The sequence below is a fragment of the Tachysurus vachellii genome, chromosome 18 (genome assembly GCF_030014155.1).
Source record: "Tachysurus vachellii isolate PV-2020 chromosome 18, HZAU_Pvac_v1, whole genome shotgun sequence".
In the NCBI taxonomy this organism is placed as follows: Eukaryota; Metazoa; Chordata; class Actinopteri; order Siluriformes; family Bagridae; genus Tachysurus; species Tachysurus vachellii.
Window position 1 is genome coordinate 8,615,214 of NC_083477.1, and position 12,954 is coordinate 8,628,167.

Below are 12,954 nucleotides of genomic sequence, written 5' to 3' on the forward strand. Positions count from 1 at the left end.
GAGATGACCCACTGCTTAATGATTTCACTGGCACTATCCGGGTCACTGGTTAGTGACCAACTTTACCCCATATGTACTCCTTCCAGAGATGTGTGCCAGCACTGGAAGCTTTATCTCTGTTGTTGAGCAGGTGGCATGTGGATGAGAGACTGCCCTCTGCTGGACAGACCAAAAGACTTTGTATAAATGCTACAACAGAACTGATGAAATATGGTGCCTATATTGGATTTGAAAAATATAATCATTGTTATGGTAAAAAGAAATAGAACTGATTTAGTGAGTATAGTTCTATGTTAATTCAATTCAATAGTGATTAGATTAAATATTGTTGTGCAGGTGGAACAGGCATACTGAGTGTAGATTTGACTCATTTAGTTTTTGTGTAGTTCTGTCTTAGTAGTTCTGCCACTATGACCTTATTTACTCAAGCACTAGCAAGAGGAGGGGCCTAGCTTTGCTGTCTATGATCCTGTGTGTGTGTGTGTGTGTGTGTGGTGTGTGTGTGTGTGTGTGTGTGTGTGTGTGTGTGTGTGTGTGTGTCTGTGTGTGTGTGTGTGTGTGTATGTGTGAGCGATACAGTGGGAGGAGTGTGCACCTGTTAGTTAAGCTGCACCTGGTTGTCACACAGAAAAGTATACACGAAAGCCTGACAGAAAATAAGAGTGCGAGAGGGAGAGGAAAAGGTGAGAAAAAAGGTTTCAGGTCATCAGAGCAGGGCAATGATCTCACTCAATAGATCGGACTGTAAATAGCATCAAGAGGACTAAACTAAAGGCCAGTAACCTCTAGGGAAGACAGCAACTTCAGCCTCTGTGACGCACTTTTCACTTGCCCAGGTGAGAAAAACTTTCTGCAAGCATCCATCAACGAAGCCATTTCAGCCTAAGATTTTTATTCGCACCACTGTCCTTTTTGTGTGAATGTTAAATATTATATTGTTTCAGTTATAGTCTAGGTGTAAAGAAACTGTATATCTGGTACTAAATTTCCTTTAGTAATATATATTTCCTATGTAATATATAAAACTGACATAAGAGCTGGTCACTGATGACCTTTGGTCAATAAGGCATCTCATTCACACATTAACTTACAAGGTAGGAATTTAACACTAACTATACAGCACAGCATACTAGGAGCCATTACTCATGACAGTGCTTGTTATAGGCCTGTGTGGCCTGAAATGGTGACCAAGCAGGACTTTGTTTCAAAGTGAATTATGACATGTACATTCAAATAAATATAATGAATGAAATAATGAAAACAAATGTAATTGTGTGAAAAATGGCAGCCCAAAAGATCTGTCAGCTCAGGCCTGTCCTCCTGTTTACATCATGCCCTGAGGTTTTGGGTGGGAAATGAAATCCTGGAAATGAAAAGAAGGTTTCTTCTTGAATCTACATTGATTGTCTTATTGTCATATCATCTTTGCTATAAGAATAATTCTAGCTGGGAACATAATTACACAGTTGTTCTCTGATTCTTTGCAGGAAAAAAAACCCTGCTCTAGTCCAGAGTTTCATTCACATCCTAAAACCTCCCCAAAGATTCATATTCAAATTAGAGGTAAATGTCCTCTGTGCCATTATACAGGTCAACAAGGCTTCTTTTGATCTCCTCTAAACACTAGCTTTTCACCGCAGAGCAATCTCTTTCTCCTGCCCCACATTTAGTAAATATTTAGAGTAGGTATATCTCTCCAGAGATAAGAAGTGCAGAGGAGAACAGAAGAAAGCCTGCAGGTTTATAGACTTTGGTGCCTTTTTCAAAGCTTGAACCTCTTTAGTAAACACAGATTTAGATTAGGATTTTTAAATCTAATAATGTTTTTTCGGCTAACATGAATCTAGTTTTCATTTCTCTTTAAATTTCAACCTCTAGCAAAACAAAAGCTTCTGCTTTTCAATACAGAAGCACTTTATCATCCAGCAGGTATTTTTTTTATATCACCAAAGGCCACACAGTAGTAATACAGAGACAGCATTGTAGTTAGAGCTTATTGTTTGTGCAAATGCTGTGAAGTGTATAGAGTAGTGCAGGATGGCTGTGAACCCTAAGCAGCCCTGCTTCTATTGGATTTGCATGATTACCTAGATCAGAAAGCGTGATTAGATGGTACTGTATAAAGTCATCGAAACTGGAGCACAGAAGCAATTGTCTCTTATCATACTCTTTTATCAGAACAATTGAATGAAATCATATTTTCCCCATGCTTCACTCACATTCAAAACTCTTAATCCCGATTAGGCAACAGTAATCTTTACACCTAGCCATGCTACACAGAAGCTATTGTGTTACCGACACCAAAAACGCACTTCACACTTTTTGTATTGCTCATATTGTAACAGAGCAGTCGAACTGCTGATCTAGCATGGCTTTATTCCTGCATTAATTCATTATTAAAGGCCCCATTTGATCCAAGGTCAGCATTCCATTTCTGAGCGAACAAACCTTCAGGGTCTGATTGGAAACCAGTCAGTTGTAGTATGTGTGTGTGTGGTGGGGGCGGGTGCTTCTGAATGTATACTGGATCTTATGTACATCGTGTAGGCCTTGCTTTCTTAAATCCGCAAACCAAAACGTGAAAAAACAACAGAAACATCCATAGAGGCTTGTTAGAAACGTTATTGTCAATACTGCAAGTCTATATAACCAATAAGCTGTTTATATTTGACATTTTAATGAATATCAAATGGCAAGAGACTGGCAGAATGATTATAAATAATTTAACTTTACAGATCTAAGTCAAAACTGATACGTTATTTATTATGCGTGATGTTCAAAACTCTATCAGGATTCAGTGTCTATCAATACTGAATATGCTAGAGACTTTCATTTGCTATGTCCTCTAATTCTAATGAATTATATACTTCATATTTACAAATGTCACCTTGATATATAAAAGCCCAGTTATATATTTTATTACTGATCTCAGCATCTTCCACTCATCAGCACTGAAGTCTTAATAAACTGGGTCACTATGAAATGATGGACTGTCTCAAATGAGTAATTGGAGAGCTCAAAAGAAAATAAAGAATTTGAGGATATTTTGGTTGAACCAATCACGGTAATGTTACAAAAGTTAAATAACTGAAAAACTGATCATGAAAATGTATGAAAATGGTAAAAAGCCTGCCTAAGTGAAATATGAATGATGCAACCATATGAAATAGATAATAAACACTGATTCACCAGTTCTTACTTGCCTGGTAACCAAGATTCACAGACACATTGTCTATGTAAACAAATTCACATGGACACTTCAACCTTCGTTCCTCCTATGAAAAGGAAAACAATCTCAGGAGAATTTCTGCTGGATATGATACAATAATAAAAAAGACAACAAGAGAAACTATTTAAATATTATGTCAGTTAAAAGAACATACTCCTGGTATGAAAGAGGTCCACCTTTAGTTTCTTTCTGTTCCCAAACATGAAAGGCCAAAAGTCCAAGCCTCCAGTGAGATCATGGATATTAGCATGCAGTATGGAAATCACCACTCTGTTGCTGCGCAACCAGCCATAGCAAGTCCACTCCTTTTCTTTGAATAGACGCATGCACAATGCTGCAGCTTTATCTCTCTCTGTGTATGTGTACGAGAGACAAGGTGTGTTTGCTTTTTACTGTGCTTTTATTATAGCCCTAACAAACTCCCCAGCAACAGGCTCTCTCTTTCTCTCTCTCTCTCTTTCTCTCTCTCTCTCTCTCTCTCTCTCTCTCTCTCTCTCTCTCTCTCTCTCTCTCTCTCTCTCTCTCTCTCTCGCTCTCTGGTAACATGATTAACCAGTGACCCAGCCTGGCCCATGCTCTGTAAGACCTATTCATGTAACAATCAGGCAGAAGAAACCACTACAAAGGGCACGATGAGTCATAGACCACACATACACCCGGTATTCATCTTTTGGTTAAAGCGCTATAGCAGTCCAGGCCATAATGCAACAATTATGTTCTATAGCATTCTGCTAGCATGTAACCAGGCTTTACCATGTAGCTATGAAATCTGAGTCCTGTAACTGGAGAGAATAGTGCTGCCATATGGCACCGATTGAATTGCGATGAAAAATTCAACAGCAACGTCACCAACATCAGACTCTGACATCTCCGCTTACACGTGACAGCTTTGCACGCCACTACAGTATCCTTATAGCTAACTTCCACAAACAGTAACTGGTTTTGGCTTCAAGTGAGTCAGCCACTTGAGAACAGAATCAGCCAGTCGTATAGTGGTATGAAGTATTTAAGCCATTCTAATGGCCTGTGTTTTAGCACTTCTGCTATGACAACCATAGTAATAATTTTGACCCCTATATGTGAAATGTTTGTTCATCTTAGAAATTTGTCAGAATTTGACTATACCCATCGTCTAGATACCTTCTTGAGAGCCATATGAAGACTACTGTTCATGCTCCATCACAGGGTAGCATACCACACTCGATGGAAGGAGTAATACATCCTCTTTTTAACGTATATGAGATCACTTTGACAGAGGGGACAGTACACCACTGTTGACCCACTCAGGAAACCCCCTACACATACACAACCACCCCCTTCAACTTTAATGGACTTCTCTGTGTACGCTTGGATACACTCAGAAATCCCCAAAATTCATTATTAGTTCGATTCCTTTCATTGCACATATGAAAATGGGAATGTCACTCCTAAAATTGCTGAGAATCTTACTAGAATTCTGACTTAGTGTTCTAAATGTGATGAGCAAGTGTTTTTACATCATAAAACACTTGGGACGATCATGTTTCAGTATGCAAATCCTGGTCACTTGACACCATTTTGCAAAGGGGAAAAGAAGGCAATGAAGGTGTAGGTTCTTCCCTTCCCTAAAGCTTTACCTACATTTTATGTGCAAGAATCCACCATATCATGCAATTTATTATTGAAAAAAAACAAAAAACCTGTATGTACTTTAAACCATGACTACACCTTCTTTCTATTCAAGCAACAGCTTCAATTGATCTTCATTTCTTTTTCTTTTTCAACATTATTCCACATTCTTTTCCTCCCCACAGGACTCATCACTCCTTGGCCATGGCTACGGCTGAGCCAGCCCCTGCCTGGTGGAAGTTGACCTTCCTCCGCAAGAAGAAATCTGAGGCCAAGGAGTTGTTTGAGGTACCTGCAGAGTACAGTAACAATGCTGAGACGGCACCTGGAACGAGCAGTACGACAGGGATGCCCGATGACAGCCAGTTCAACGCTCGCCTTGAACGCATTGTGGACAAAACAGCCACAAAAGGACGCCACGTTAAAGTTTCCCACTCAGGCCGCTTCAAGGAGAAAAAGCGCATTAGGTCAACACTAGCTGAAAACCCGGAATTGTTCCCCAACCAAGACACTTGCAATGGGAATCAGAGCACTGGGAATTGAAGGCTGGGACATCAATTTGTGCAACTTGACGTGCAAATAAATTAAGTTTTTGAAAGTTTTAAAAGGATTAATGTAGGCATCAACTAAATCAAGCAAAAAACATGTTACTGTGTTTTAGTAGGGTTCTGTTTAAGTAATCTTGATTGTATTTGCCCAGAGTGGATAAAATGTGGTTTCTCGGTATAGTCCAATAAACCTGGTACTGGAATTTTTTTTTTTTTAATCAATACAACATCTAAAAACATGTTTAATGGTGGTAAGATCCTCATATTTAGCTCTGTTCAGTTGTATTTATACCTTCAACTGTTCCACCAAAAGAAAGCTGGCTACTTTCTGACAAAATGGTTTATAGAGTATGTCCTGTGTCATGTGCATTCAGTTTTATTGTTGAAAGCATTATGTTTGAATTTTGTACTCTTACTGATTGTTGGGTGGTTGCTGTTTGTTTGTTTTTTTTAGTGGTGTTGAGATTCAGGCAGTACTAGCCAGCAGCTGGAAATAAATTGCAATGAGTTTACTGAACAAGAAATAATACTTCAGTTGATTCTCACATTTCTGACTGAATTTGTGTCGTCTGGTCATTAATACTACAGAGTGGAGTATTTGCAATTTAATCAGTGCACACAAGCATGCAAAGAGAAATAAGCAGTCTGCACTGTGGAATTATTTCCATCCACATTCATCTGTTTCAGATATCCTATAATGTGTGTTTTCCTTGTTTTTTTATTTTTAATTTTAATATTTTTAAACATTTTTTTAAAAGTCCAGGTGTAATAACCTCAGTGCCTTATGATCAGAGTTACAGTTTCTTCTTCTAAATCACCTGTCACTTTACTGAATATCTCTCTGTGTTTTAAACTGTATTTGTTTACTCAACTATCCTATGGAAATTATATTGAATTCCTTGTATGCTTTAATTATACTGTAAAAATGTTTTACAGGAAAGTAAACTTTTATTGATTTGAGTATAATACTATTCAAAGAAAAATGTTTTAATATAATATTTAATAAAAAAAAATAAAACATTTTCCTATATTTTGTGTTCCTTTGTAATCTCTCAGTACAGAGTTTGAATAATTCAGATTTTTACAAAATGGTTGTGAAGAGCTGGTTGTATTACTTTATGTGTTAATTTATGCGTGTAAATAATTTGAATTTGTACAAATTAGATGAATTACACAAAAAAACTAAATAAAAAACCACAAAAAAAGATATCCTCACTAGAAAATTGAGAAAGAAGGCATTTATTTTTTGGTTTAATTGTCATTTGAATATTTCTCACAAAGCACTTATTTTATACAAGAATTATTCAGGATGAAATCTTAAAAAAAAGTTTAAATGGAGGCGAGCGTCTTTGCTGCAGTGACACGGTTTGGCCACAAGAGGGTAGGGTTGTATATATAATTATTACTCATATGCCTCTCCCTCAGCAGATATATGATTAAGAACTATTAATTACAATAACGGTTTTGTTTTTAACATAGGTTTTTATAAGGAAGCCATTACTAAGTAATCTATTATATGGATTTGCTAACACATTGCTGCACACCGGAAGGCACTTTCAGATTTCAGAACACCGTAACAGATACTGCGTAATCGGGTAGGCGTGGCCTATTTGATAATCTAACCCTAGCCCTAGCCCTAACCATAACCGTAGTTTTTGGTTGTTTGTTTGTTTTCTGAAATAAATCTACTTGTAGGACTGAATTTAGTGAACGCCGCTGCACACCCACAACTTTGCACATTACGTCTATCGCGTGAGTCTCAACATTGTAGTCGCGCTTCTGCGAGATTTCAGTACTCAAATCTCTGCGCATGCGCAAGTCTCTGCGCATGCGGGCTTACGCCAGTCTAATTTTCACGGCGTCAATTATTTTTGTTACACAGGTAACTCTTCTGTAGGCTACAACGGAAAATGGCCTTGCGAATGTTTTGAGCTTTAGCTAAAATAGCAAACTTGAACCTAGAGCAACGACGGATAACACTAGCGCACTATATATACACAAAGCAAGATGGTGTAAGTATACTATATTATTTAATTAAGAATTTTGTCTAGTTTTGAAAAGTTTGAACATTGGATGATTAAAGTTATTTAGCCATGTAGTAGGCCCTGGTCAGCTAGCAGTCTCGCTAGTTGTATGTTCTTTTCTCTATTTTAAACCAGAACGATTCATTAATTTCCCAATAATAAGCGTTTTTAGTCTATATTTATGTCATGTATCTCTCAGAAGCTTTTGCAGAGAAACAATTTTATTAAAAAGTTCTTTAAAGTGAATAATTTGTAACGCCACCAGGTTAGCTTGCTAGCTAGCTAGCTAGCTCAGTTAGCATTGTTTAAACCCGCGTTTCTTGTAATATTGATAGGTTTTATGACTCGAAGGTGGAATCGTTTGGATGAATTTTCAGAGACAATATTAGGATGTAATGTACGCAGTTTACCGAAAGTACACAAGACAGCATTTCCGTCCATATTGTCAGAGGACCAGCAAGATGCTAGCGGCCTCTTGGCTAGAACTTTTATTACCGTGACGTCTGACAGGAACAACTCATTTGTTTTGAAACAGACGTTGGTTTGTGTGTTTGAGATGCTTCATTCACTCATGTGGACGCTTTACACTTATACACTCACGCCACAAATATGCTAAGTTGTCTTCATGGTTTACTTCAGTCCGCAATACTGTGGATTACATGAAGTGTAAATCTTGTATAAGTCCACTACACACACTGAGTACACATGGTGTTTTTTTTAATGACCTAAAGAAAACATCCCACACTGAAATGCAGGCCCTTCATTTTAATATCCCTGTGTTACTCTGTGTTACAAAATGTTCAGTGCTTAATTGCTTTTGAAGAATTAATTTCTGACCTGGTCAGAAACATTAACATAGTTCTGTGTTTTGTTAAAGTTCATTTTGATCAGTGTTGGGAACTTCTTACACTGAAATGCTATCACTGTCCAATCACAGCTTAAATCCATACACCGTGATGGGATTTCTAGTTGGTAAAGCAGGAAGAGCCTGACAGTGTCAGTTTCCAGGATGCGTTGCTGTCCATATAAATGAATGCCCCTTTAGTTGTTTATCATCTTACTTCATTTTTTAACCCCTAATCATCACGATTTTCAGACTTGCAGAGCAATGCAGTGAAGGTTTTCATTGTGGTACGTTTCTTGCAGATCACAAATGAAAAGCAATGCAATCTGCATTTTGTATTTTTTCCCCCACAGGTGTAACTGCATTTTGGGTTAGAGTAATCTATAAACCGTAACTATTTGACTAGTGGGTAGTAAACAGCGCTGTTGATGGTTGTCTGGTTCAAAACTTTTGCGAATTTTTCACAGGTTGGAACGCCAAAACCCTGCCTCAGGCAAACTTAAACCTCGGATTTCAAATAAGGAGCGTTTTCACTGCGTCAATCCAGAGATTAACCTCTCATTGTACCCAGCATTAAAGGTAAGTCCAAACTTTTTGAATAAGGTTTTTTGAAAAACTATACTGAAACCTTGGTTGCCCAAGAGATGGAGTGTTGGAGTTATGTAGCTAATGATGGTTGTCTTCATTAGAACTGGCTTCCGTGCAATCATGAATATCACATCTGTGACTACAAGACCATAAGGCAGACTCAAGACCATGTCGATTTCTCTGCCACCATGAGAATGTCTATATCTACTATTGAAGAAGTACAACAGTGGGTAAAGGACTCAACCATCACCTGGAGGATTGATCGAACCAGACCACCTAAGGGACAGAGAGTTATTTTTAAGGTAGGTTTGCCATACATTATAATATTAGAAGAATTGCTGGGCCAGTAACCCATCTTGGTTTGTATTGTGTACGTATTTTACATTTTTTTTTTTTATAAAAAGTTATGGTTATTTGAATCTGCTTAACATTTTCTAGCTAAGTTCTGGAAATAACCAGCTGGTGCATCCTGATTATGCAGCATGTAGGGTTAGTATGGATAGCCTAGTGGTTAAGGTGTTTTACCACCAAACAGATGGTTGTGAGTTCATAGCTCCAGGCCACCAAACTGACACCTCTGGGCTTTTGAGCAATGCCCTTATCCTTTAATTACTCGGTTGTATAAAATAAGTAAAAATGTAAGTCGCTGTGGAAGAGGGGTATCTGCCAAATGCCATGAATGTAAATGGTGGCATAAAGCCTACATTCTAGCTAATCAGACTGCATGCTGACTTGCGTGTCCCACCTGAAGGAATCACGTCTACACAACATTAGCTAGTACTGGAAACATGGTGAGTATATATGGTGAGCGTTATAAAGTTTTATGTGGCATGAATGTATATTATGTATTGACAGTAATAAACGTCAATTCAAATATTTCACAATCATCATCTTTCCAGTATTCTTTCCAGTGTTATGAAATACAGTTTCATGGATATTGAAGTGTTCATCAAAAAAGATTATCCATGCAGCTTTTTGGTTACATAGTCCAGTTGTGGCTAGAAGCAAATGGGTCGAGTGGGTGTTTTTTCTGCAGAATAATGTGTAATTTCCTCGCAGGTTAATCCAAGGTATTGATTATGAAAAGATGCCTTGTACTGGCCAGTAGTTAAAGCTGAACATATAATAGTCACATGTCTTGTAGATGTAACAATATCTAATTTACCTAGGTGGACTACAGATGCCACCACAACACAAAACCAAGAAACACCATGGAACCATCTGGGAGACGGACCAAAAACACAAACTGCCCTGCGAAAATGAGCATAACACTCCATCGTCCACAGGGCAGCAATGGAAGGCAGTGTCGGTACGTAGTTTACATGTGGGATGTTAAAACCCAATACCATACCATTGCTCCTGCACACTGTAAAAGAAATGTTTTTCTTGTTATGTCTTTCCAGGAGTACAGATCCTCACATGCCAGGTTTCCCAACGCTTGTGCACATCACCAATGAGCACAATCATAACTTGCATGTACCAGATGCATTGAGATACAAGGATGTTGGACCAGAAGCCATACTGAAGTTAAAGAAGCTTTTTGAAGTAGGCCATACGCCATCTACAGCCCTGGATGTTTTAAAATATGACCTCCAGCTAGAGCTTGGAGAGGATTACGCATATGCATCAGCAGACAGATCCATCTGCCCTGACATTCAGTTCTGCTACAGGTGAATTATTTTAACTGGTAATAATTTGCATCATGTGCAAGAATAAATTATAAAAACTTTTATTACTATAGATTATATAACAATCTTGGCTTGTATTTGACTGTGGGCAATTAAGGTTTTATAAATGCAGGAAATTCCATATCCCATTTGCTCATTAGTGTTAACATACTAGCCAGTGCAATACTTTTATTGTATTAATTGTTCACTTCATTTTTTTTTGGGCTGAAATATTGCATGATTAATACTATATTCTCTATCTTTTTACAGACTGTACCACCAGGTTTCTAAGTCTATGAGAGAAGCCAGTCCATCTTCCTCAATTCTCCCCAGCCAAGACACAAGCCCGACCTGGGTGGCAGCTGATCCGACAGGACAGACATGCATCATGGAGCACGAGATTGTCACCACAGAAAGTAAGATGTTTAAACAAGTACAAACGTATGATTGTGGGATGAATTTTGTGTCTGTTATTTAAGGCAATTTCATGTTCAGTTTCAGAGGTGGACAATCCCACTGACAAGCTGAAATCCTGCTTGTCTGAACTGTGTGACTACATTGAGAAACAGCCAAGTGTGTGGTCTGCAACACAGGACTTTATCAACGGGATCGAACGGCTCCATCACAACCCTGCGAAGCTAGCATCAGCCATGCATGCATTTGGCCGTTACAGCTGTCTCTTAATGAAGAAAAGGGCTAAAACTATGCGTAGGGGTTTTCAGTGTGCTGGACTTGCCATCGCTACCCAGCCTACAGCAATGAGGAGAAAGCAGAAGCCTGGAGGGAGGCGACGGCTGACTGTGGGAAGACAGGGCAACGCGACATCTGGGCTGGACCATGAGTACAGTCAGCCAGAAAAAAGACAGCGATGTTCTGGCTCTCATGGCTATTCACACGGCATGTCAAAAACCAAATAACTAAATTTGCTTTAAAACTTAGTTTTAGTATAGCGGTTGTTGCCCATCCTCCATTTGCCTGAGATTTGCCGGAGGTAGACATGAGCTTAATTACTATTTGATATGGGTGTATTTTTTTTTTTCTTTCCCCAATATATATATATAATTTTTTACAGACATTATAAAATTGGCTTGCTTTCTGATTCATATTTCACACCTCAACCTCTGATTATGCCCACAATATTCCTAAATCTGCACTTATATTTTTGTAGATATCTTTTTTGAGATGTAGCAGAATGGCACGACTCTCACTGTCTGCTCTAACATCTGAATTCCCATATGAGTCATTCTATACCTCTGGCATGTATAAATATACATATTGAAATTTCTTTTTGCTTTATATAAGAACATACAGGTTACTGCTGTTTCAGTGAAATGAGCTGCAGTTCCCTGCCATCATCTCCAACTATAAAACTTTACAAGTTTCACCTTTTTTCACAGTATGATAGACTGAAGCTAAAACGTGTAGAGAAACAAATGAAAGCTTTAGAAAATGGTGTGTGTACATGAATGTATACTGTACTGTATGCTGTAAAGGTATTCAGTAAGAGGAAGGAATCTTTGTTAAATGCATCACTGCTCTTGAAAACTGAGTTAGTAGGAACAAATGAGTTTGTGTTGAAAATGTGTATCTGGCAGTGTTCTTAAATAAGTACATTACAAAAATGCTGTTGTGAAAAAGAGGTAACGTTTTGTTAAATGAGCAGTTGAAATTTTATTTAATTTTATTTATTTTATTTTTTTTTAAATTTAGTTATTGTATTTTCTGAAGAAGTTTGAATTGAATTCTCCACACTCCTGCTCATGATGTTCTTCTTTTGCTGCAAAACATGATTCATCTTCAAAGGTTTATCCCTTGCCTGGACCCTTGGTTATCTATGCTAAATTATACAATCTTGTGTATAATGAATTTTGTTTGTTTTACATAGAGTGGATAATGGTGATTTATCAAAATTTAAATTTGTGTAACCATGTTAATAATATATGATTGCCTGCTCATGATGGATACCAAGCTTAACCACGCATGATCTGTTTGGTTCAGATTCTGTAACAAGTGCCTAACACCATTGTGCTTACTCAATGGTTAATTGGTAAACCTAGTAAACACCAGACTAGAAGTAGCCAATATAGTTGGTACTTTTTACCTTTACCTTCCCACACTACATATCTCCCTGACTATCTGCAAGTACAGCTCATTAGGATTTACTGACCTGTGTTTGAAACTCGTCACATTATGGTGTAGGATTCACAGGTGAAACCCAGTGCTCAAACCAGACTTTTAAATATTTAAACGATCTACAGTGCAAGCCAATTGGCAACAAGAAGCAGCTGTTCTGATATATTTGATCACTTTTTAGAGTGGGTGAGAAATAAAGTGTACTGGGTTCATAGATGTTTGTTTACATTAATGGAACTATGAGGAAATGAAAGCTGCACCGCTTATCTATGGGCTCAGAGTTGGAGCGCAGTGGGTACGGAGAAAGAAAAAG

General features: G+C 38.0%; 2 protein-coding genes across 2 annotated transcripts; both read left to right on the forward strand.

Annotated features, from left to right (window-relative positions):
* Nucleotides 1-573: 573 nt before the first annotated feature.
* On the forward strand, nt 574-6,343 carry prr15la (proline rich 15 like a). The gene is made up of 2 exons (XM_060892912.1): nt 574-836; nt 5,023-6,343. Exon 2 carries the CDS (start codon nt 5,042-5,044, stop codon nt 5,378-5,380), a length of 339 nt encoding a protein of 112 aa, XP_060748895.1. The 5' UTR covers nt 574-836; nt 5,023-5,041; the 3' UTR covers nt 5,381-6,343.
* An 883-nt stretch (nt 6,344-7,226) lies between these two features.
* si:dkey-75a21.2 (uncharacterized protein LOC794385 homolog) lies at nt 7,227-12,388 on the forward strand. Its single transcript, XM_060892448.1, has 7 exons — nt 7,227-7,397; nt 8,721-8,832; nt 8,943-9,143; nt 10,011-10,150; nt 10,245-10,511; nt 10,779-10,924; nt 11,004-12,388. The coding sequence occupies exons 1-7, from the start codon at nt 7,393-7,395 to the stop codon at nt 11,423-11,425; spliced, it is 1,293 nt and encodes a 430-aa protein (XP_060748431.1). The 5' UTR covers nt 7,227-7,392; the 3' UTR covers nt 11,426-12,388.
* The last annotated feature ends 566 nt before the right edge of the window (nt 12,389-12,954 follow it).

What these genes read in the sequence shown, in the direction of transcription:
- prr15la (XM_060892912.1), top strand. Translation starts at nt 5,042, where the DNA reads ATGGCTACGGCTGAGCCAGCCCCTGCCTGGTGGAAGTTGACCTTCCTC.
- si:dkey-75a21.2 (XM_060892448.1), top strand. An exon ending in GACATTCAGTTCTGCTACAG is followed by an intron (nt 10,512 to 10,778) that starts GTGAATTATTTT and finishes ATCTTTTTACAG; the next exon opens with ACTGTACCACCAGGTTTCTA. An exon ending in CGAGATTGTCACCACAGAAA is followed by an intron (nt 10,925 to 11,003) that starts GTAAGATGTTTA and finishes TTTCATGTTCAG; the next exon opens with TTTCAGAGGTGGACAATCCC.